Below are 25,894 nucleotides of genomic sequence, written 5' to 3' on the forward strand. Positions count from 1 at the left end.
GACCACCTGATTAAAAGTACCTCCCCTGCCTCCAGTCACTTTTCCCTGTTTCTTGGCGTTACAGCTCTTGCAACGCTCTGAAATTGTCTTGTCCACTCACTGTTATGCAATATCTGTCCCTGCCACTAGAAAGTAAGTGCAACGCAATCAGGATCATGTTTTCTTATTTCCACCTTCTGCTGTGGGCCTCTGGCATTCTCATCCGTAAAACTAGGGTGAGATGGTGAGGGAAAGCGAGAAACATGAAGTCTAGCCATTTCACCGGAGTCTGACGCACCTTCCAACTCAGGACTCGCATTCCTTCCAAGCTGGGCACAGCCTTACGTCTCCCACTCGGCCAGCAGTGAGGTCCCGCCCTTTGTGGGTGTGGCCTTCAATGTCGTGCCGGCCGCCTGCGGGCCGCCCAACGCGGAAGGTGAGTCACGTCACACGCACGCAGGCCCAGCGCAGCGCCAGATCTCGCTACGGGCGGAAAAGGGGCGTGGCCATGCGCGAGGACCCCGTAGTCGCCGGCGCCACCGCCTGAGTTGCCTGCAGGTGGCTGTTCTCGGCTCCCAGCCATTCAGGCAGCTCGAAAGCCACTCTGTTTTGGGGGCCTCGCGCCCCTTCCACGTCTCCCGGAAGCGGTAGCAGGGCCCGGGCAGGTAGGGTAGGTTTACTCAGTTTGGGCCCCTTCTGGGCCCGCTGCTGAGGGGGCGCGGCCCAGGACGGCGATTAAGCCGTGGGTACAGCTTCTCCGGAGTCCTCAGGTGAGGCGGAGGTGGGGGCCCACTGAACGAGACGGGGGTGTTAACGATCCTAGGAGCTGGGGCGCCGTCCCTTTAGCGGAGACCCAGGTCTGTCCGCCTTCTTTCGGGTCGCGCTCGTCTTCGCTCTGTTAGGGGCTGAGGAGGGTAGCTGGAGAGACCCATTGGGCTTCAGCCGACGTTGTTTACTACCCTCCTCTGTCTTCCTTCCACCCGACCCCTGCCTGGCCTCGCCGTGCTTCTCGCACGGAACGAGATGGGTGGGGAGCGTAGTGGGGGTCCCTACTCTCTTAACTGAGATCCACAGACTGACAGACCCCAGGGCTCTGCCGACTAAGCCTGACAGACCGACCTCCAGTCTCCTTCCCTCTGTGCTGACCCCTGGCCTTTGAAGCAGGCCCTGCCACCGCCCTCTGCACACCCATCCCCATCCCAAGCACGCTCTTTGCCCCTGGGCAGTGCCGGGGGAATTGACGGCTTTGTGCCTCTGAAGTCCTTTGTGCGTGTGAGATGTTTTTGTCAGTGGGGCAAGTGCCCAGGTCCCATCTAAGTATTTATTTAATTAGGTAATCAACATTCATTGCAACATTAACAGCAATTGCATGCTGTTTTAAAGCCCAATTAATTTTAAAATGGGAGGCAAGATATAAAGAATTAATGAGTGTGTGTTGATTTTTTATTACTATTTTTGTAGAGGCAGGGTCTTGCTACGTTGCCCAGGCTAGTCTCAAACTCCTGGCCTCAAGTGGGCCTCCCCACTTGGCCTCCCAATGTGTTGGGATTACAGGCATGAGCCACAGTGCCTGGCCGGTATGGTGTTCTCTATGTTACAGAGATTTCATCTCCATTTTCATTTGATTTTTTATAAACTTTGAAATACATAGGCATGTAATAGTTACATGTGTAAAGAATGAGTTTTTTGAGTGTGAAGGATGAGTTTCTTGAGGTTTTTTTAAGATTTTGAGCGGTATGGTATAGGGAGGCAAGGGTTAAAACGTGGGTTTGGCTCTAGGCTGACTTAGACTTGAGTATCTGAGCTGCTGTGTAAACTCGGTGATCTTTCTAAATCCTTTCCACATTTGCTTTGAAAAAAGAATGTTGCTGTTTACCACATAATGTGGCTGTAAAAATGACATATGATAAAAGATACATGGGTACCTGTGCACAGCCTCTGTCATATGAAAATTCCATTCAGCAGTATTTATGAGTGCTTACTGTGTGCTAGACTTTGGAATTCATTGGTGAGCAAAATAGACATAGTCTCTATATAGCCGCTGCGCCCCTTGCCTGAAGAACAAGAGACATGTTAAAAAAAAATACGTAATTATAAAATGGGCTGTGAGGCAAAAGAATAGGGTATGTACAGATAAGATTGACCTAACTTAGGTGGAAAGGAGAACTCTGATGCAGATGACATTGGAGTGAAGACCAAGAACAAGAAAGTTAACCATGAAAGAGTTCTTGGCAAAAGGAACAATGTGCATAGTCTAGAAATGGTTGTGGACTTTATTATAGAGCTCTTCTGTATCTGTATGTTCATCATTACATTGATTTATTGCGGCACACAGTAAGTACTCAAATATATGTGTGGAATTAGTGGTTATGCAATGTTGTTTTTTATTCTGAACTTAGCTTAATGTGCACATGGTGTTGAGTATTTGAATTATTGAACATGTGCCTTAGACAAATTATATGCACATCTAAATTATATTTAATAGTGCCACAGTTTAACATTAAGATAGCTTTTGTATTTAATAGAAAAGTTTTTTCAAGTTTTAGCACTTTTAAACAAACTTCAGTGAATTTTACTTTTATTTGGTTGTACTGGAGTTTTGCCATATGAGTTATTTGCTATTTGGATGCTGTATTAATTTTGCTTTAACCAGGTACCACAGACTGACTGGCTGGGCCGACAGAAATTTATTTTCCCTCAATTCTGAAGGCTTCAAGTCCAAGATCAAGATATTGGCAGAGTTGGTTTCTCCTGAGGCCTACTTCTTTTGCTTGTAGATGTCTGCCTTGTTCCTGTGTCTTTTCTGTATGCCTGTTTATGTTGAAATTTCCTCCTCTTTGGAGGACATGCGAGTTATATTTGATTAGGGCTCACCCTAATGACTCATTTCAATTATCCCTTTGGAGACCCCATCTTTAAAAACAGTCACATTTTGAGGCCTGGGGGTTAGGACTTAAATAAAGGAATTTGGAGGGATGCAATTCAGCCCATAACAGATGCTTTTGTTACATTAAGATTTGCCTTTCATGAAATAGTAATAATAAAAACAGAAGGGCTAGTTGTAATAATGGTAATAGCAGCCACTAAAATGAGTGCTTATTATGTGACAAGCATTTTGCAAAGTGTTTTTTATATATTATTTCATCATAAAACCATCCCGTAAGGTAAGTACATTCCCTCCCCCCCCCCCCCCCCCCCCCCCCCCCCCCTCACACACACCCACACCCTTGTTTTTTTTTTTTTTTTTTTTTTTTTTTCTAGATAAGATTTCTCAGCCTCATTAGTTAGCTCAAGGTTACTCAGGTAGGATTAGAAGGGTTAGGATTTCAACCCGGGACTACCTCACTCCAGAGTCTGGTCTTAACATTTATTATACTCTGCCATTATGCCACACTGATCATTTTATGTCCTTTTTACAGGTTTGTCAATAGGATTATTCTGCTGCCATCATGTCTTGGTTTGTTGATCTTGCTGGAAAGGCAGAAGATCTTTTAAACCGAGTCGATCAAGGAGCCGCAACAGCTCTTAGTAGGAAAGACAATACCAGCAACATCATACATAGCAAAAATACTGATTATACTGAACTTCACCAGCAAAATACAGATTTGACATATGAGACTGGACCCAAAGCTACCTACATTTCATCAGCAGCTGATAACATTCGAAATCAAAAAGCCACCATCTTAGCTGGCACTGCAAATGTGAAAGTTGGATCTCGGACACCAGTGGAGGCCTCTCATCCTGTTGAAAATGCATCCGTTCCTAGGCCTTCATCCCAGTTTGTGCGAAGAAAAAAGTCAGAACCTGATGATGAGCTGCTGTTTGATTTTCTTAATAGTTCACAGAAGGAGCCTACCGGGAGGGTGGAAATCAAAAAGGAAAAAGGCAAGACACCTGTCTTTCAGAGTTCTCGGACATCAAGTGTCAGTTCTGTGAACCCCAGTGTAACCACCATCAAAACCGCTGAAGAAAATTCTTTTGGGAGCCAAACCCACGGTAGTTCATCAGTCCTCTGTTTGTTTTAGAGTTAAGCAAATTGAATGTGTCATCATATGATCTTATGGTGTTTCTCATTCACTGTTATGGGATCTGTCTCCACTGCTATAAGGGCAGACAGTGCAAATGTGTGGGGTCAACAAGGGAGACATCATTGAGTACTATTAGTCAGTAGACAGTTGTAGCAGGGACTTTTGAATGTTGTCTGCAGGGTAACTTTACCCATTCAGCATCTAACAAAGTATTTCAAATTTGATTCTCTAAGACATTTTAAGATTAAAAAAATAAAATTTTGTAATCTGAAAGAAAGCATGTAAGTTAGGATCGGGGACAATCCCAGTTGATATCTTTTTGTTACTAGGATTATAAATATGGCAGCAGACTGTACTTCACATATTTTCTGGGTTGTGTTTTTTTGTGTGTGTGTTTTTCCCCTACATCCTCCACAAATAAAGCTGAGAGACTGAACTTTGATCCAAGTTGAAGAGTGGAAGGCATTGACCTAGTAGTGAAGCAAGAGCTTAGAATTCTTGTTTTCAGTTGTTTAATTCCCTGTGAGATTACCTCTACAGGTACACCTCAGCTGTGAAATGAGATTAACATGGTAAATGTGGCTAATTCAAGTACCTACTAAGTGTTTTAAAATAGCAATAGGCTGGGCATGGTGGCTCACACCTCTAATCCCAGCACTTTGGAACCCCGAGGCAGGCAGATCACTTGTGCCCAGGAGTTCGAGACCAGCCTGGACGACATAGTAAAACCCCATCTCTACAAAAAATACAAAAATTAGCCAGGAGCAGTGGTGCATGCCTGAAGTCTCAGCTACTTGGGAGGCTGAGGCGGGAGAATTGCTTGAGCCCAGGAGGTCGAGGTTGCAGTGAGCCAAGATCATACCACTACACTCCAGCCTGGGCAACAGAATGAGACCCTGTCTCTGAAAATAGAAAAGGCAAGAAACATGATAGTAGGTTCTCGTAGGGTTTCTTTCGTTGTTTTGAAACAGGATCTCGCTCTGTTGCCCAGGCTGGAGTGCCGTGGAGCTATCACAGCTTGCAGTAGCCTTGACCTGGGCTCAAGTGATCCTACTGCTTCAGCCTCCCGAGTAGCTGGAACTATAGGTGCACACCACTGTGCCCAGCTAATTTTTAAAACTTATTTTTAATAGAGACAGTATCTGATTGTATTGCTCTGGCTGGTCTTGAGCTCAAATGATTCTCCCACAGCATTGAGATAACAGGCATGAGCTACCATGGCCCTAACCACAGGGATTCTTTCTTTTTTTTTTTTTTGAGACGGTCTTACTGTCACCCAGGCTGAAGTACCCTGGCACAATCTCAGCTCCCTGCAACCTCTACCTCCTGGGTTCAGGCTATTCTACCTCAGTCTCCTAAGTAACTGGGACTGTAAGAGTGTACCACCACGCTTTGCTAATTTTTGTATTTTGTCTGGGAAGGTACTCATTTCATTTTTAAATTAATGGCACAAGTGATTCTAAAGCCAGTTGTTCAGGGATCAATCTTTAACAGTGATATGTAGGAGTGATGGGTTTAATTGCATAAACAGTGTGATAACAAGGGCCTTCACAAACAGGTCCCAACTTTGTTTGCTAGCTGCATTTTCTTCATCATCGTCCAATTCACACTCATGTTTCCAAAACTTTCTTACAACGTTTTCTGCTCACCCAACCCCTTAAAGAGTTTGTTTTCTCTGCATGGAATGCTGTTTCTAACTTATTTTTTTTACCTGGCAAATTCCTGTTCATTCTTTAAGACCCAGCTAAAAATACAGACCCTCTGTGAATCTTTTCTGAATACCTTATGCAATTAGTTACCTCCTCTTCATGCTTCCACAGCTCTCCGACCATACTTCAACTGCTGCATTTACTAGACCGCATGTAAAATTATCTGTTTACATGTCTACCTCACCCACTTCAGTCTATCTTTCAGTCTGAATCACATTTTCTGGGGATGGAGCCAGGGCATCTGATTTTGTTCTGTAGGTGGTTGTTAGCCAGTAGTTGAAAGTGACTGCCATAGGCAGTGTGATGCTAGTAGAGGTCTTTAAGTCAAGTAGGCATGGCTTATTTTTGCACTTTCAAAGAAAACAACCTGAATTTAACTATAAAGAATGGACCTAAAGGGAACCTAGTTGTCAGGGAAATGAATTAGAACTGGTTATAATACACAGGAGTTATAAAAATTGTTTTTCTTGGGTAGGACCTCTCAACCTTGAGATTATTGGCGTTTTGGGCCAAATAATTCATTAGCGTGGGAAGCTCTCCTGTTCTTTGTAGGATGTTTAGCAGCATCGCTGGCCTCTTAACCCTTTAGATGCTAGTAGCACCCTCAATTGTGACAACCAACAATGTCTCCACAAATTGCCAAATGTCCCTTGCAGGGCAAAATCACCCCAGGTTGAGAACCAATGTCCTGAGATGCCTAGAAATGTGTAGAAATATAATTGCTGCCGGGCGCGGTGGCTCAAGCCTATAATCCCAGCACCTTGGGAGGCCGAGGCGGGTGGATCACCAGGTCAAGAGATCGAGACCATCCTGGTCAACATGGTGAAACCCCGTCTCTACTAAAAATACAAAAAATTAGCTGGGCATGGTAGTGCGTGCCTGTAATCCCAGCTACTCAGGAGGCTGAGGCAGGAGAATTGCCTGAACCCGGGGGGCAGAGGTTGCGGTGAGCCGAGATCGCGCCATTGCACTCCAGCCTGGGTAACATGAGTGAAACTCCGTCTCAAAAAAAAAAAAGAAAGAAATATAATTGCCGAGCTGTAGGGTTTGACAGTGTTCAGCTACACTAGTAATGCTGAAGTGGCTTTCTGCAGAGGTTATACCAATTTATATTCTAACCAGCTGTGGTTAAGAACTTCTTTTGCTCCACATTCTCACCATTTTTTATTTTCAATTTGACTTTTTATTTTTTGCTGATCAGGTTTGTTGTTGATACTCTTTATTTCCTTTATTACTAGTATGGTTGAAGATCTTTTCAGATATTTGACTATTCAGGTTTCATTTTCTGGGAAGCATCTACTCAAGTCTTTTTTAATAAATTTTTTTTCTGTTAGATTATTTGTCTTTTTTCTTCTTGATTCATAGACATTGTTTACATATTCTAAATTCCAATTCTTTCTTTTCCTCCTCCAATTTTACCTTGGTTTTCCCTTCCTCCCCTCTCTCTGTAGTATCTCAGTGAATAGAAGTTCTTAATATAGATGACCGATGGCTTGTGTTTGTTGTGTCTTGGAAAATCTTTCCTTACACTGAGTTCATGAAGATATTTTTTGTATTGTTTTCTATAGTGTGAGACAGGCATTCTATTCCATTTTTTTGCCATAGGGAAACTGGCTATTCTAGCATCATTTATTGAAAAGAGTCTCTTGTCCTTACCAATTTGCAGTACCACCTCTCTTATATATCAAGTACTCATTAGTGTGTTTCTGGACACCTAATTCTGTTTCACTGGTTTATTTGTGTATCCTTGTGCCAGTGCCGCCCTGTTTTAATTAATGTAGTTTTATATGTCTTGATAACTGACAGGGCAGCTTCTTTCACCTCGTGGTCTTTCTTCAGAAATGCTTTGTCTGTTCTTGGACTTTCCACTCCCATATGCATTTTAGGATTTGCTTATCAAGTTTCACAAAATTTCTTTTTTATCGGTAATTCATTGCTTCTATATAGATAATTTGGTGAGAATCAGCACTTTTGCTCTATTGAATTTTCTTATCCACTAATGGGGTATAATTTCAACATATTTTGTCATGTCTTTCATTAAGATTTTATTTTCTTCTCCGTAAAGATCTTATATACTTTATGTTTTATTCCTAAGTGGTTTGTATTTTTTGAAACAATTATATGTGGTATTTCTTAAAAATTTTTGCTGTGTTAAAATTTTTGCTGTGTAAAAATTTTTGCTGTGTAAAAATTTTTGCTGTGTAAAAATTTTTGTTGTTTTTTGTGTATACATACACAGCAATCTAGATAGCTCTTAATCTTCATGTTTTTCTGGACATAAATTTAAGTTTTCAACAACACAGTTATCTGTGTATAAGGATAGTTTGTATCTTCCTAGCCCTTTTATCTTTTAAAAAATCTTTTTCTTCATTGGCTAGGACTCAACAACCAAATTTGTATCTTGTTCTTTCTTTGTTTTCATTAAGTATGATTTTACATTAGGCTTTTCATAGATATTTTTTATTAGGTTAAGGAAATTTCTATAAATATCTAGTTTGAATTTTTATTATGTTGAATTTTAGCAATGTTTTTTTCTCTACCACTGGAGATAATAATATAGTTTTTCTTCTTTAATATTAATATAGTATACAAATCAATTGATTTTTTGAATTAATTTTTATTTTCATTTATATATTTATTTATTTGAGATGGGAGTCTCACACTGTCACCCAGGCTGGAGTGCAATGGCACGATCTTGGCTCACTATAACGTCTGCCTCCTGGGATCACATGATTCTCCTGCCTCAGCCTCCCTATTAGCTGGGATTACAGGTGCACACCACTGCACACAGCTAATTTTTCATATTTTTAGTAGAGATGGGGTTTCATTATGTTGGCCAGACTGGTCTTGAACCTCTGACTTCGTGATCCACCTGCCTTGGCCTCCCAGAGTGTTGGGATTACAGGCGTGAGCCACCATGCCTGGCCAACAGTCCCATTTTAAAATCATGGGTTAGGTACCCACCCATTCTCTACCCCACTTGATTATTAGCTTTTTGTGGTTATTTTTTCTTTTAGGTAAAATGTACATATATTAAGATGCACAGAAATCTTATTTATATGACGAATGGCTATGCCTGTGTAACCGACACCTTTACCATGATATAGATTTCCTTTGCCCCAGGAAGTTCCTCATGTTCCTTTTCAGTTAATCTCCCAACCCCATCTCTAGAAGCACTCATTGCTCTGATTTTTCTCTCCTTAGTTTTGCTTGTTCTAAAACTTCATATAAATTGAATTATATAGTATGTATACTTTCTAATGTGCTTCTTTTACTGATCTGTTAGATTCATCCATGTTATTGTTCTTTTTTTAATTCTGTTTTATTGTTATATAGTACTATATGGCTGTACCACAGTTTATCCATTCTCTTTTATGGACATTGAGTTTGTTTCCAGTTTTGGGTTACTGTGAATAAAACTGTTATACACATTTTTGTACTTGCTTTTTTGTGGCAAATGTTTTCATTTCTCTTGGAGAAATACTTAGGAGTGGAATTGCTGGGTGAAATGATAGCTGCATTATAAAACCTTTTTCCACAGTGGCTGTACCATGTTATAGTCCCACCAACAGTGAGAGGCCTCGTTGCTCTGCAGTCTCACCAGCATTTGGTGTTTTCCATTTTAGCCATTCTAGGGGGTGTCTGTTGGTTCTCATTGTGATTTTAATTTGCGTTTCCTTGATGACTAAAGATGTTCAGAACTTTTTCATTTGATTATTGATATTTGTTTATATAACCTTATAAAGTATCTTTTACCCATATATTTATTGCTTTAGTCAGTTTTGTTATTTAGATAGTTCATTTTCATCACATAATATTTAGAGTGATTTAAAAGTATTCTTGCATTATATTTAGTAACAAAAACAAGATTAATCTGAATTCATGAGCCTCTGTCTCTTTGGGTAAGACATTTTAGATTCCAGTTTGTTAAAACAAAAGAAAAAAAACATTGCAGTGACCTGTTGCTACTCTTCTTGCCTTGAAACCTGCAGCTGTTCTGTTGTGCCTTCTCAATTTTTCAGTGTTTGAGACTTCTCCTGGTTATTTTTCCAAAAACATTTTGGAGACAAAAGGAAATCCAAAACTATTTACCTGAACCCAACCACTCAAGTGATCTCTGGTGTTCTCCCCAGAACTGTGTTGTATTCTCTGTTGCCATTCATTCAGTGTATCCAGACTTGAGGATCCTCAGAGGTCCATATGCTCCATTTATGAGAATGAAATGTCATCAGAGGGAAGCTATTAAGAATTTACTTTTTTTTTGGCACCATGTCTTGCTCTGTCGCCCAAGCTGGAGTGCTGTGGCGCAGTCTTGGCTCACTGCAACAACTTTGGCCTCCCAGGTTCAAGCAATTCTCCTGCCTCAGCCTCCTAAGTAGCTGGCACTACAGGTGCATGCCACCATGCCTAGCTAATTTTTATATTTTTGGTAGAGATGGGGTTTCACCATGTTGCATAGGCTGGTCTCAAACTCCTGACCTCAGGTGATCTGCCTGCCTCGGCTTCCCAAAGTGCTGGGATGACAGGCATGAGCCACCACGCTGAGCTGAGAATTTGTTTACTTTTTATGGTATTTTAGCTGTATAGCAGTCAACTTGAGCATCCTACCAAAGCAAGTTATTAATGCATATGTGGTGAACATGTCAATGTAACAAAAACATGTTCTTTTTTAACAGAAGCTGCCAATAACTCAGATTCTAGCCATGAAGGTCAAGAGGAACCTTCAAAGGAAAATGCATCATCAAATGCTACCTGCACTGAGCACACCCCAGCACCTAATGATGATGGTGGCAAATCACATGAACTATCTAACCTTCGACTGGAGAATCAGCTGCTGAGGAATGAAGTTCAGTCTTTAAATCAAGAAATGGCCTCGTTACTTCAAAGATCCAAAGAAACTCAAGAAGGTAGAGGCTTATTTAAATTGTGCAGGATTAGGAATTTAACTTTTAAAAAACTTTAAACTGTTAACAGTATTTACATTTAAACTGTGAGAAATTAGATGAGACTTGTAAAATGATATTTTCATAGAAATACAGGGCCCAGATTTGGAAATGGGATCAGTCATCCTCCCACCAACCCAAAACGTAAAAAGTATTGGCTTCTTTGGTTATTCTTTAAGAACCATGACATATAAGAACTGAGAGGAACAAACAGTAGTAGTAGTCTAGTTGATTCATTTATTCTGAACTTTCAAGGGAAACTGTTCCATTAAACAAAATAGTAGGCACTAATAGCGTTGCAGTATTGCTGCTCTAGGGTGCATAAAATGTAGATGGAATTCAGTACAGTACTCTTGAGAAATGTGCAGTGAGGCCCTGGAGTGGAAAACCTCAGGTTCCTCAGAAATAGATAATTAAGAAGGAAATAATCTCATGACTGAGGTGGCGACTGAGAAAAGTGTGAATGTTATTGTGACTGTGGCTGAGAAGAAAATCAGAGTGACAGAATTGCTGCTTTGGTTTCTGGGGCTAATTAGAAAGGAGTTGGGGGATGGTGGGAAAAGCTTTGCCAAGCTGTGGATAGAAACTCAGAAGAGAGGAATAGGTAGATAGTTTAAGACTCACTAGTCAGGCTGACTTTAGAAAAAGCTTTGCTTTACCCAGACTAATTTAGGCATAGAAATAGAGCTGTTTGGCCAGCCACAGTGTCTCATGCCTGTAATCCCCACACTTTGGAAGGCTGAGATTGGAAAGCTGGTTGAGGTCAGGAGTTTATTAACAGCATAGGCAACAGAGTGAGACCCCCTTGCTGCAAAAAACAATTTTTTTTTTTTTAATTAGCTGGGTGGTGGTATGCACCTGTAGTCTGAGCTACTTTGGGGACTGTGGTGGGCGGATTGCTTGAACCCAGGAGTTGGAGGTTGTAGTGAGTCATGGGTCATGATCATGCCGTTGCACTCCAGCCTAGGCAACAGAGTGAGGCTCACTCTCTCTCTCTCTCATTTTTCTTTAAAAAAAGATCTGTCTCACTGAAGAAAAAAAAAAAAGCTTTGAGATCCTATAAAGTTTGATTCAGTATTTTAAAAAATTTGTTGGTGGCTAATTGCAATTACATATGGTATGTGAAGGTGTGGAAATGCCATTGGATTCTGAAATAGAGTACTACTTTGCTCTTTTTGCATTGATTTCTTAGGTCAAAAGAATAACAACTTTTTGCAACATAATTGAAAGAAATAGATTCTTTTCTGTGTTTATCTTTAGGTTTTGTTTTGTTTGTTTTGTTCTTACTGGGGTATACCGTTGATTTGGATTTGCATTCCTTCCCCTGTTACTAGTGGAACTTTCCAAAATATACTCTGCTATCTATTAATACTAGTTTTGGCTCCCAGATGCTATATGATATACAAACAGCATTGTAGAAGAGCAGCCAGCTTGATGTCCCTTTATAATCTATTAATGTAATCTAGGTGGGAATATTGGCCTTGAAAAATGGATGACCCACTGGGGCAAAGAAAATTGAAGATATGTGTAAGCTCCTAATTTTGGCAATAAGGAAAGTACTAATGGCACTCATAGTAGAAACTATATGTGCTTCAAGAAAAACGTGTTTGGTTTTGCTTGTATAGAGAAATTTAAATTTTTTATAGAATTAAACAAAGCAAGAGCAAGAGTTGAAAAGTGGAATGCCGACCATTCAAAGAGTGATCGAATAACTCGAGAACTTCGAGCCCAAGTCGATGACCTGACTGAAGCTGTGGCTGCAAAGGATTCCCAGCTGGCTGTACTGAAAGTGAGACTCCAGGAAGCTGACCAGGTGCTGAGTACTCGCACAGAAGCATTAGAAGCCTTACAGAGTGAAAAATCACGGTACGTGATTCTGTGAATAATGAAAAAAACGAGATAGAATGATTCTCTTTTTCCAGCGCAAGTAATGGTAGGCATTGTAGTGTATCTATCGTCTTATGAAACTTAGCTTTCTTGGAAATTTGCAAGAGGGACTATTTCTTTTGGTAGTGTTAGAAATGTATATGATCAAAATGGATTCATTGTTGAACCTTGAGATGCATTGTTAACAAATTCTGAATTTAAATGCATTTATATTGTCATTAATCTTATTTTATTTTTATTTATTTATTTTTTTAATTTTTTTGTTTTAGAGACGGGGTTTCACCATGTTGGCCAGGCTGGTCTTGAGCTCCTGACTTCAGGTGATCTGCCCGTCTTGGCCTCCTAAAGTGCTGGGAATACAGACATGAGCCACCGTGCCTGGCCATTTTTTATTATGTAGTGTGTACTTATATTTGGATGCCTAAAAATATAGATTACATTCCATTAGAAAGGAAAGATTTGTCTAAGAATGTTTCAGTCACATCGTCTTTTTTGTGCTTGACTAACAAGGTGATGCTCCAAAAATTATTCTGCCTTATCACTTGTACACTGTAGACATGAGTTTTTTCACATGATGCATTTTCCTTTAGAATAATACAGGATCAGAGTGAAGGTAATAGCCTGCAGAATCAAGCTCTGCAAACTCTTCAGGAAAGACTGCATGAAGCTGATGCCACTCTGAAGAGAGAGCAGGAGAGTTATAAACAGATGCAGGTTAGAATGGGTGATAATGGATTCCTATTGTTATTTGGACAAGGAAGAAATGACTTTATGCTGTTTCATAGCACATTAACTCTTTCATACAATTCTGTAGTACATTTCAGAAAATTCTCTTTCTGTGACAAAAATCAGATATTTGAAAATTTACCTTGATCCTTACTAAGTTTATTTAATTTTTTGTGTTGAGAGACAAAATAGTTAATATGCGTTAGAGATATACACCTTTCACTTAATTTTTGCAACAATCATTGCCATTATTTGATTAAATGCTAATGGTTGGGAGATCATACTTGGTTTTTATTAATTTAAGCTTTTTCTGATTCCAGATTAATCTGGCTCATTTATTTCAAGAGAAAATTATATGTAATTTGTAGAGTTTTACTTTTAGATGAATTTTTGCATCTAGTTCAGTCCCAGCCCTGTCTACACATGGAAATCACCTGTGTGGTACTGCCTGGTCTCCATACGCAGTCACCTTCCATTGTGTGAGGTAGGGCCTAGGTGTTGGCACTTTGGTTTTACAAGATTCACAGGTGTATTTAATGAGCAGTCAGCGTTGCAAACCACTGGTCTGGGCTAGCTTTTCAACAGGTGAAAGTAGTTCAGTCCTGAAAGTAAGTATCAGGTAGTGTGTGTTTCTTAATTTTAATGATATAGTTTATCTAACACAGTATATCCAAATTAGTAATCATTTCAACATATAGTCAAATTAAAAGTTATTAATGAGATATTTTACATTATTTTTTGGATATTGATTATTTAAAATGTGGTATAATTTACACTTATTTATCTACTTATTAAATTGGAAGCAGTTGATCAGCTAATATCAGAGCAGACCTAGTATCCAAGTGACCATATTAACCTGGGAAATTTCTTAAAAAACAGATTCCCAAGTCCATCTTGAAAATTCCAATTTAGTAAGCTTGGGAAAGGCCTTGGATGGCTGTATTTTTAACAAACTTCCTAGTTGATTTTGATGCATTGCCATGTTTGGGAGCCACAACCTTAGATTTCCTATTCTTTAGTTCCTAACAAATTAAGAATTTTTTCCCCTCCCTGTTATGTTGTTGGGCTTAGCTAATACATCCCATAAGATATCTGAATGGATGGTTGTGAAAGTGTTTCAAAGCTCAATGATATAATAATTATGGTATAAAAATTTGTCACAGAGTGAGTTTGCTGCACGCCTTAATAAAGTGGAAGTGGAACGTCAGAATTTAGCAGAAGCAATTACTCTGGCAGAAAGAAAATATTCAGATGAGAAGAAGAGAGTTGAAGAACTGCAGCAGCAAGTCAAGCTATATAAGTTGAACTTGGAGTCTTCTAAGCAGGAATTAATTGACTACAAGCAAAAAGCTACTAGAATACTCCAAGTAAGCATGAAATGGACACTTTTGGATGTTAAGATGTGCGAGTTAACTGAAAGACACTTTGAGACCTGTAGATACTGTGTGAGATGCTTTGTGTTTGGCTGGTTGGCTAGCTTTAGGTGTCTTGCTCTACTTGAGAAATTTGATTAAAAGGATACAGTGTCTGTTGTTCCTACCAATTCTTTTTTTAAAAATTCCTTCTCCCACTGTCTAGTTCAAGTCTTCAACCTGTCACCTTACTCACCGTGATGATATCAGTGCTTGTTGTTGAGCAGCTGTTTATTCTTTCTTGTTAATCTCCTATGGAATTTTTACAGCAACTGCTTTAGGACCCATCCAGTTCTCAGAATTGCCTCATCCAGCTTTTCTTTCCCTCCTTCAGATCTAAGGCGACCTTACCCTCTACTTAGAAAGACTGCAGTCATCTAATGTCATTTTCAAGTTCTCTTTCCTTTGCCCCTCATTTCAGAGGGAAAACATGTCCTTTCATTTTGTTTCTGGGATCATTTCCCTACTGTGCACTGACTCCCTCTCCTCCCACCTCATGTAAGCCCTTTCTCCATGTATCTATTCCCTTGCTTCCTGTGTGTGCCTCTCTCTGCTGCTGCCACCTTCTGGCTCAGCTTATTCAAGAGCACATGGTTACTTAGTGGAAAAATGAAGACTAGATCCCAGACTCCTAAGAGAAAAACAGTCTCTTTTAGCTTTGCACCCACTTTGCACGGACTTACCAGAATTATTGTATATATGCCATCTTCATTTCTGTAGACCTTGTTAACTTTATCTCCTTCTTTTCCTACTACATGTCTGAAATTTCTTCTCAAAAGTATTCAGTGACCAAAATAAATATTCTCTGCCCTTTTCTTAGTCTCCATACCTTTTATTTTGGTAGAACATTTGGCCCCATTAACCCTCCCACTTTCTTGGAACTCCTGCCTTCTATGCTGTTCTCATCTTCTTGGCGCTCTTGTCCTCTTCTACTGCTGTTTCTGTCTCTCTTGGGCCCTCTTCCCAATTTCCAAAGAGTCAAGTCCCCCTAAGCTCTGTCGTGAAGCCTCTTTCATTGCCTTTTCTTACCTTGCATTGCCATATGCTCACTCTGCTTCCCATAGCCACCTGCATAGGACTTCAAGCATGTTTCCAACCCTGACCTCCTGACTTCAGCGTTCTACTGTGGAGGCATGGGGTATTCAGCTCCCAGACCAGCTTCTCCCTCATTCTCCTGTTTTGGTCAGTGTTACTACCATCTGTCAGGAAAGCTTGAAACCTCATTTTTGACTTTACCTTTTTCCTTTAGTCACAAACTCCTAATGGCTATGAATACCTTTTTCTAATGCTGCTTCTGTGAATTATCATATTCATCTCCTCCCCAAACCCTTCTTCCTAAGTACTTTTTATATCACCCTAATTTGTTAATTTGTTGAAAAGTTACTTACTGAGCACCTAACTACTCACTAGGCACTGAGGATACAAAGCTCAAGAGATGTGTCCTCTTCCTTTAAGAAAACATTCATTTTAATGGAAAGAAGCTGAGATAATTGATAAAGTTATTGATGCAGTACAGTGGGAGCTGGAGAGAAGAATCTCTTAAAACTTTCCTGGGGCTGTCACTGCACTGAGAGATGTGGTATAAAGAGAAACTTGAAAGATGAATAGCAAGACTCATGATAGGGAAGAGATTTCCTGTGCCAGAGCAAGGGGGCTGGAGAGAACATGGCGTCTCTAAGGGACTGCAGCTAGTTCTCTGCTGCTGGAGCATAAGTTTTCAGAGATGGGAGGCAAAAGACTCATAAAGCTCAATGACAGGCGGAAGCCATGATCAGGTTTGAGTGTTGGAACTGTGGCAGCCTGATGAATAGGTTCGGGGAGATTTGGACCTCCGTCTTGTTCATTGTTGTACCCCAGCACAGTGCCTGGTACTCAGTAAATTATTGAATACATGGAAGTGATAAGGGGTGGCATAGTGACATCAGTGGTATGTAGATGGTGAAGAGGTGATTATAAGAAATAATGAGGACCTGATCAAAGTTTGTGGCAGTGAGGATGGCAGGCAGGGGACAGCTAAGAGATATGTCAGAGGTAGAACATATATGATACGTGGAGTTTTAATTGGAAGGATGGGAAAAAGGCAAATGGAATCTAGGATGACTCCAGGTTTTTGGTTTGAGTGTATGAATGATGTTTCCTTGTGTTAATAAAAGGAGAAACAGGAAAGAGCAGGTTAGGGTTAAAAGAGAGTATGAGGAATTATGATGAGTATGCAAAATTGATGCGACATTGAGGTGAAAATGTTAGAAAGGTAATTAGAAGTAAGTTGGGAGAGTAGGTAAGGTTAGCCAAGAGCGATGTGTAGCCTAAGTGGGAGAAAGGCTGAGGTCTAAAAACAGTCTTAAATATCAGCAGTTACAAATTTAGCAAAGGGAGATCACCTGCAAAAGAAAAATACTGAGAAGGTGAGTGGTCAGAAATTGGAGAGAACCAGGAGGAGACTGATGCCATCCACTAAGCCAAGCAGGGGGAGAGTTTCAAGTGGGGCATGATTGCCAGCCATGGCAGGCGGCTCTGATGTGACGAGTACCAAGCTGAGTTGTCAGATTTGGCAACTAGGGTGGGGGACCTCTCAACGGGGAGTTCCAGGGTAGCTGGGAGCTGGTGACATGAAGGCAGTGTGTTTGTCCATGGTCATGAGGACAGTAGCTAGGTGGGGGAATGAGGTTGGGAGGTTTCTGGTTTTTTTATTTAAAAAAATCTTAAAATGTTATAAATGATCGTGTTTATCACAGAAAATTTGAAGACTACAAAAAAAGTTTGAAGAAGGAAATGGAAATAACCTATAATCCTACTATCCAGAAAAGGAAAAATTATATTTGATGGAGGAGAATGACCTTATAATATTTGAATTTAAGGTGAAAGCTGTTGGTCCTTATTGTTCCTAGTCTAGAATTAGGACTTTATAAACTGATCTTTGCATATCGAATCTCTTCTTCCATATCCTCTTTTATCCTAGGGGTCAGAAAACGTTTTGAGGGTCAAATAGTAAATATTGTAGGCTATGTGGGCTACCTGTAGTCTCCATCACATATTCTTTGTTTTTATTTTTTTATGATCCTTTTAAAATGTAAAAAAAAATTTTAGCTTACAGGCTGTGCAAAAACAGGCCCATGGACCACCGTTTGTGAGCCCCTTCTTCATAGCCCTGCAAGGTTAGCCTCCTAAAACACTTCTCTGGTTATGTCACTCCTCTATCTACTTTTCTGTAATTTGTTTTAGCTTGTCAAATAATATTAAAACAGTTAGCCTGGGATCTGGAGCCCCTCCAAATTGGTCTTAAAATACTATCTGAACTGCATCTCACAATATTTTCCTATAGACTTTCTCTTTTGCATTTTTATGCTTTGCCCTCTGTTTTTCTCTGCACTTAAAAAAAGCCTACCCATATTTCAAGGCTCTCTTAGAGTTAAAGCCTCCTTTTATCCAGAAGTGGCTTTTCCTCTCAGAACTCTGCAAGTAATCTGACCATATCCCTTTCTCCACTTGTGTTTATTGCCTTCTGCTGAATACTTGTAACTTCTCTTTTAATTTGTAAGGCAGAGGGTACTGTCTGAGAGAGAGACATTATCTTTATTGCACAGAACACCTAGCACCATGCCAAATAAATACTTGTTGAGTAGAATGTGATGGAAAATAAAAAGTATGAGAAGAAAATGTGAGAAAAATCTTGTTTGGCCGGGTGTGGTGGCTCACTCTTATGATCCCAGCACTTTGGGAGGCTGAGATAGGAGGATTGCTGGAGGCCAGGAGTTCAAGACCAGCCTGGGAAATATAGCAAGGTCTTGTCTCAAATAAATAAATAAAAATTAAAAAAATTTTTTTTTTCTTTTGAGACAGAGTCTCGCTCTGTTGCCCAGGCTGGAGTGCAGTGGCACTATTTCAGTTTACTGCAACCTCTGTCCCCCAGGTTCAGGCAATTCTCCTGCCTCAGCCTCCCGAATCGCTGGGATTACAGGCATGCGCCACCATGCCCAGCTAGCTTTTGTAATTTTAGTAGAGACGGGGATTCACCATCTTGGGCAGGCTGGTCTCAAACTCATGACCTTAGGTGATCCGCCTGCCTCAGCCTCCCAAAGTGCTGGGATGACAGGTGTGAGTCACCACGACGAACTGGAAAAAAAAAAAAAAATCTTATTTATAGCAAGTTTTCAACTTTACCATGATTGTGGGGGCTAAAGTCCAAGGACATCATACAGCAAGGCTCTATTGTATTTTTTTATCCTTATGAATTTAAGAAAACCTGTGGATTTTTTGATGGAGATAATGGAATGTTTCTGTAGTAGGTTATTTTCTGAATGGTGGATATTCAGTATACAAACTAATTTCTACTTTGCTTAAGCATATTTCTTTTTTTTATAATAGTCTAAGGAAAAATTGATTAACAGCTTGAAGGAAGGCTCTGGTTTTGAAGGCCTAGATAGCAGCACTGCCAATAACATGGAGCTGGAAGAACTTCGGCATGAGAAAGAGATGCAGAGGGAGGAAATACAGAAGCTGATGGGTCAGATACATCAGCTCAGATCCGAATTACAGGTAAGATTCATCATGGTTCAGCTTAGTAGACAACATTTACCCTCAGATGTTACCAGTTCGAGAGGTGATGGATTCTGTATTTTAGGGAAACAGCATTACTAAAGCAATAGGTTTTGCTTGTTTGTTTGTTTTTGTTTTTTAAGGAGACAGGATCTTGCTCTGTCTCCCAGCCTAGAGTGGTATGATCATAGCTCACTGCAGCCTCAAACTCCTGGGCTCAAGCAATCTTCCCTCCTCAGGCTCCCAAGTATCTGGGACTACAGGCACACTCCATCATGCCCAGCTATTTTTTTTTATTTTTAGAGACAGGGTATCCCTATGTTGTCCAAGCTGGTCCCAAACTTCTGGCCTCAGGTGATCCTCCCTCCTCAGCCTCCCAGAGTGCTGGAATTGTAGGGCTATTGCAGCCCATGCTGGGCTAAAGCAGTAGGTTTTTATTTTTTATTTTTGAGATGGAGTCTCACTTTGTCGCCCAGGCTAGAGTGCAGTGGCATGATCTTGGCTGACTGCAGCCCCTGTTCCACCTCCCAGGTTCTAGCGATTCTCCTGCCTCAGCCTCCTGAGTAGCTGGGATTACAGGCAAGTGCCACCATGCCCAGCTACTTTTTGTATTCTTAGTAGGAACAGGGTTTCACCATGTTGGCCAAACAGGTCTTGAACTCCTGACCTGAAGTGATCCACCCGCCTCAGCCTCCCAAGTGCTAGGATTATAGGCATGAGCCACCGTGCCTGACCAGGTTTCTAATCCATAAGTTGACCACAAAATTATGGGGATAAGAAACAGATTCATTCATTCAAAAAATAGTTACCAAGTGCCTGCCATGTGCCTAGGTTTGGAGTTAGAACAGAGTCTTCATAATTATAAATCTTAACATTCTAGTGGTTAAAAGCAAACCAGATTTGAGCTTATATGTGAAGCTGAGATGTTTTCTGATATGGGTATGGGCTCAGGGATGGTCTTCTAATTATAGTTTTATTTCTACTTTTATAATTTACAGTTTATGTATAATTACTGTATTTAATCTAAAAGTAAAAATGGGCCATTTATTTTGCTTAAACTTGGAGGTCTTTGACATAAATATCATAGGAAGGAATCTCTAAGGGTGAGAGAAGATAAAGTGCAGCATAATGATCCTCCTTTTCTAAAAGAAACTTTTTGTAAAGGATGTTCATCCATGCATTAACTCTGCATGTTGTGAGACTTGTGAACTACAGAAGAAAGCATGGAAGTTGTGAGAATAGGACACCTTGTCTAGAGCACAGACAGGCCTGGATAGGCTCCGTCTTTGGTACTCAGCAGATGCTCTTTGCATAAGACACTTCGTCTTGCGGAGCTTTAGTTTTCTCATCTATAGAATGTAGGTAAACAAAGGTTCTATTGACAATAAAGGAAAATATGTAAAGGACGTAGCATTGTTTCTGACATGTAATAGACCCTCAATAAATAATAGCTACTATTATTTCTGGGTTTATTGTTATTCATTAAGGTAGGATTTTTTTTTTTTTTTTATCTGTGAATTTGAATTCCAAAGATTTTGGTCCTGCGAACTTAGAAATTGGGTAGATGCCAAACTTACTCATATCTGTTCCATGTCTTTTTGTTGAGATTATGAAAAATATTTGTTTTATTTAATTGCTCAGCATCATTAATAACATTGACCCATTTTCTTACTCTTGTAAAAATTTATGCAGTGTATCATAAGTATTAGGTCTAACAAAATGGAAGAATTGTAAATAATTACAGTAGCTATTGTCCATTGAGCACTATAAACAATAATTGTAAATAATTACAGTAATTGTAATTGTAAATAATTACAGTAGCTATTGTTTACTGCAGCAGCTGTAGCCCCCAGTTCATTCCGCTCACTGTTAGCCACAGTAGACAATGAAGGTGTCAGGTTGTATACTCCCTATAGGCTACAAGCATGTCTTACTCATCTTTATTCCTCAGTGCCTCCTGAGCCCACTTCACAGCACATAGTAATTGCTCTGTAGACAGATTGCGGTGACTCACACCTGTAATCCCAGCACTGTAGGAGGATTGTTTGAGGCCAGGAGTTTGTGACCAGCCTAGGCAATAAAGCAATACCCCATCTCTAAAAACAAAATTAAATAAAATTAAGCCAGGCCTGGTGGCATGTGCTTATAGTCCCACTACTCGGGAGGCTGAGGTGGGAGGATCTCTTGAGCCCAGGAGTTTGAGGCTACCATGAACTATGACTGTGCCACTGCACTCCAGCCTGGGTGATGGTGAGACTCTGACTCTTTAAAAAAATAATAATAATTGCCCAATAAATGTTGAACTGAATGTTAATCATTGCTTTTACATGCAAGCTTTTTCTCTTTAGGATATGGAGGCACAGCAAGTTAATGAAGCAGAGTCAGCAAGAGAACAGTTACAGGAACTGCATGACCAAATAGCTGGGCAGAAAGCATCTAAACAAGAACTAGAGACAGAACTGGAGCGACTGAAGCAGGTCAGGATTTTAGATTGATGGCTACTGAAACTGTGTCCTCTAGTGGTCATATGAGGAGACCTCCCAGGAAAGCAGCTTAGTGAAATCTTAGCGTATAGGCTCAGGGTTACCCCGCAGGTTCCTCCTGCTTTCCCATCCCATCCTCCTTGATTTTTGTTTTTTATTTTTTTTAATCTCATTTTATTTTTTTGTTATATTTTAAGTTCTGGGGTACATGTACAGATCATGCAGGATTGTTACACAGGTATACACATGCCATGGTGGTTTGCTGCATCCATCCCCCCGTCATCTACATTAGAATCTATGTTAGATATTTCTCCTAATGTTATCCCTTCCCAATCCCCCCACCCCGTGACAGGCCCTGGTGTGTGATGTTCCCCTCCCTGTGTCCATGTGTTCTCATTGTTCAACACCCACTTATGAGTGAGAACATGTAATGTTGGTTTTCTGTTCTTGTGTCAGTTTGCTGAGAATGATGGTTTCCAGCCTCATCCATTTCCCTGTAAAGGGCATGAACTCATCCTTTTTTATGGTTGCATAGTATTCCATAGTATATTTGTGCCATATTTGCTTTTTCCAGTCTATCATTGATGGGCATTTGGGTTGGTTCCAAGTCTTTGCTATTGTAAACTGTGCCACAATGAACATGCATGTGCTTGTGTCTTTCTTTTTTCTTTTTTTTTAAAGACAGGGTTTCACCATGTTGGTCAGGCTGGTCTTGAACTCCTGACCTCAGGTGATCCGCCACCTTGGCCTCCAAAGTGCTTGGATTACAGGCGTGAGCCACCACACCCGGCCGTGCATGTGTCTTTATAATAGAATGATTTATAATTCTTTGGGTATATACCCAGTACAATAATGGGATTGCTGGGTCAAATGGAATTTCTGTTCCTAAATCCTTCAGGAATTGCCACACTGTCTTCCACAACAGTTGAACTAATTTACACTCCCACCAACAGTATAAAAGCATTTCTATTTCTCCACATCCTCTCCAACATCTGTTGTCTCCAAATTTTTTAATGACTGCCATTCTAACTGTATGTATTCTACATTCTAAATGTATGTGTGAGTTGGTATCTCAGTGTGGTTTTGATTTGCATTTCTCCAATGACCATGAGCTTTTTTTCATATGTTTGTTGGCTGCGTGTCTTCTTTTAAAAAGTGTCTATTCATATCCTTTGCCCACTTTTTGATGGGGTTGTTTTTTTCTGGTAAATTTGTTTAAGTTCTTTGTAGACTCTGAATATTAGCCCTTTGTCAGATGCGTAGATTGCAAAATTTTTTTCCCATTCTGTTGGTTGCCGGTTCACTTTCATGATAGTGTCTTTTGCTGTGCTGAAGCTCTTAAGTTTGATTAGATCTCATTTGTCTATTTTGGCTTTCGTTGCCATTGCTTTTGGTGTTTTAGTCCTGAAGACCTTGCCTATGCCTATGTCCTGAATGGTTTTGCCTGGGTTTTCTTTTAGGGTTTTTATGGTGTTAGGTCTTATGTTTAAATCTTTAATTCATGTGGAGTTAATTTTTGTATAAGGTATAAGGAAGAGGTCCAGTTTCAGCTTTCTGCATATGGCTAGCCAGTTTTCCTAACACCATTTATTAAATAGGGTATCGTTTCCCCATTGCTTGTTTTTGTTAGGTTTGTCAAAGATCACATGGTTGTAGGTGTGTGGTATTACTTCTGAGGCCTCTGCTCTGTTCCTTTGGTCCATATCTCTGTTTTGATATCCATACTTGCTGTTTTGATGACTGTAGTCTTGTTTTTTAACAGATGAAAAATGGAGACACAGAATGGTGATTCGACTTGCCTAATATTGTACAACTGATTAAAGGTGGAATAGAACCAAGGTTTCCTGTTTCTGAGCCCAGAATGCTTTCTATTACCCTGTCTGTATTTTATGTCTCCTAGTATAGAAAACTTAAAAACAAATATTCATCAGTTGGTTTTCATAGTTTATTGCATTTTTGCTTTCTAGGAACGACAGTAAATATTAATAAAAATACAGATACAATATTAGTACCATGTTAACGACTCTTCTTGAGAAAAAAGGCTTATTACAGACTCTTCTTACAAATCATGTTTAAAATTAGATTTCATTGTTCAGCTAGCAGTTGTATTCTCCCAAGCCAAATTATTTTATTTTAATGTACTCATATAATAATTTCAATATTAACACAAACATAGCCACATTTTCAGAATAAGATTCTATATCTAACGTTAATAACATCACCAATTTACTGACAACATTGTTATAGGCATATAGTACATATTGTTTCATACTCACAAGTAAATCACTATTATTCTCTTTTACAAAAGAGAAAACTATTCTTTTAATTTACTGTTAGTGTTTCCACCTTTGTATATTTAAATTCTTTAAATCATTAGTATTTATTACTTCTGAAACTGGTTCTCTTCTCAGAGAAATTTTTTTTAAATTATGAAAGTTGTACTTCCAATCTGTTTCCTGAGTGCTCAGAGAAAAACTCACCAAGTAGCCACCTGCAGGATATGTCATAGCTGTTTTAGATAATTTAGTTATGAGGTTAGCTGTCCTTTCAGAAATTGCATTTTAACTTATTCAAGGCACTATTATATATTAAAAGGCAACAATTTAATGTTCTTGATGGTTAATGAGATAATTTTCATTTTATTATGGCAGATGGGTTTACCAAACCTCTTCCCAGTGCCCTTTTCAAAATGAGGGAATTAAGTAGAAGAAAATGGAGCTTAATGTACCTATGGCTATTTATTTAGTAATCAGATGTTCCAGATGGAAAGTATTTAATCTTGCAATTGGAGAGTCCTTAGTACTTCTTATTAATTTAAGTAATATCAACCCTAAAGTTTGTACTAGCCTAGTGCTTAAAAGAAATCAAACAAACCTTCTTGTGAAGTGTGATTCTCTTATCATAATTACCTTTCTCATGATGTCTTTTCTTACCTCTCTTGATTTTTTTTTTCCATTTCTGAGATGCACAGGTTGAGCTAAATGTCTAACGGCATCTCTAGCAGTGTGCTGCCATATCACCTTTACCTCACACAGCTCATGAACTGCTGCTTTTACTCTTTTACTGTCTTCACGGTTAAGCATAAAGCTTTTGAAAGTACTTAGTAACTCCAATTACTCCTTCTTCTCCGTTTGACACTGTATTTCAGTGATTTGGACACATTTTTGGATTGGCATGTGCTTTACTCTTAGATTCTAAGCTGATTCTGAGTGATCCATTGTACAAACGAACAATGCATTAGTACAGTTGTTAATCAGTTTGGAAGTACTAACCTTTTTGAGGAGATTAGCCTTTTGTCTGTAATATAAATTACAAATAATTTTTCCCAGTTTGTCATTTATCTTTTAGTTTGAAGGGTTTTCATTTTGTTTTGTTGCTATGCAGAAGTTGATTTTATTTTTTATTTTTTATTTTTTTGAGACGGAGTCTCACTCTGTTGCCCAGACTGGAGTACGGTGGTGTAATCTTGGCTCACTGCAACCTCTACCTCTTGAATTCAAGTGATTCTCTTGCCTCAGCCTCCCAAGTAGCTGGGATTACAGACGTTCACCACTACGCCCAGCTAATTTTTGTATTTTTAGTGGAGACCAGGTTTCACCATTGTTGGCCAGGCTAGTCTTCAACTCCTGACCTCAGGTGATCTGCCCATCTCAGCCTCCCAAAGTGCTGGGTAATGCGTGAGTGACCTTGCTTGGCCAGAAGTTGATTTTTATGTAGTCAGCTTTATCGTTCTTTTCTGCCAAGGCTTCTGGATTTTCAGTCATAGTATTCCTCTTTCTGAAATTATAAAGAAATTTGCCCTTGTAGTTTTCTTCTAGCACTTTTTTGGATTCATTTTTGTATATAAATCTTTACTTTATTAGGAATTTACTCTGATGTGTAAGGTGAGCTACAGGTCCAATTTAATTTTCTTCCATATGGCTACTTAGTGTCCTAGTATCATTTTTAAAAAATAGTTTATCTTTTCTTTATTGATTTGACATGCCACCTTTGTCATGTCCTAAAATTTTCAAGGTATCTAAATCTGTTTCTGGACTTTTGTTCTCTCCCATTAGTCAGTTTGTCTGTTTATTCGTCAGTACTACATTGCTTTTGATTTCTGAGATTTTATATGTTTTAATGTCTTTATGACCCATTCTCCTTTTCAGAGTTTCTGCATTTTCTTCTTTTTCCTTTTTTTTTTTTTTTTTT

The 25,894-nt window shown here is 39.5% G+C and overlaps 1 protein-coding gene across 2 annotated transcripts in view; it reads left to right on the forward strand.

Annotated features, from left to right (window-relative positions):
* The first annotated feature begins 517 nt into the window (after window positions 1-517).
* GOLGA5 (golgin A5) overlaps window positions 518-25,894 on the forward strand; it is a 39,517-nt gene continuing 14,140 nt past the window's right edge. The window contains exons 1-8 of one of the 2 annotated variants that reach the window (XM_037745169.1): window positions 518-749; window positions 3,399-3,975; window positions 10,390-10,623; window positions 12,306-12,525; window positions 13,137-13,260; window positions 14,436-14,639; window positions 19,050-19,220; window positions 21,569-21,697. In XM_037745169.1, coding sequence (XP_037601097.1) covers window positions 3,429-3,975; window positions 10,390-10,623; window positions 12,306-12,525; window positions 13,137-13,260; window positions 14,436-14,639; window positions 19,050-19,220; window positions 21,569-21,697 — 1,629 coding nt within the window. In that variant the 5' untranslated portion in view covers window positions 518-749; window positions 3,399-3,428. The remainder of the gene's footprint in view (window positions 750-3,398; window positions 3,976-10,389; window positions 10,624-12,305; window positions 12,526-13,136; window positions 13,261-14,435; window positions 14,640-19,049; window positions 19,221-21,568; window positions 21,698-25,894) is intronic. The other variant, XM_017546975.2, reaches the window with a different exon arrangement.

This window comes from Cebus imitator, unplaced genomic scaffold (genome assembly GCF_001604975.1).
Source record: "Cebus imitator isolate Cc_AM_T3 unplaced genomic scaffold, Cebus_imitator-1.0 Scaffold193, whole genome shotgun sequence".
Lineage (NCBI taxonomy): Eukaryota > Metazoa > Chordata > Mammalia > Primates > Cebidae > Cebus > Cebus imitator.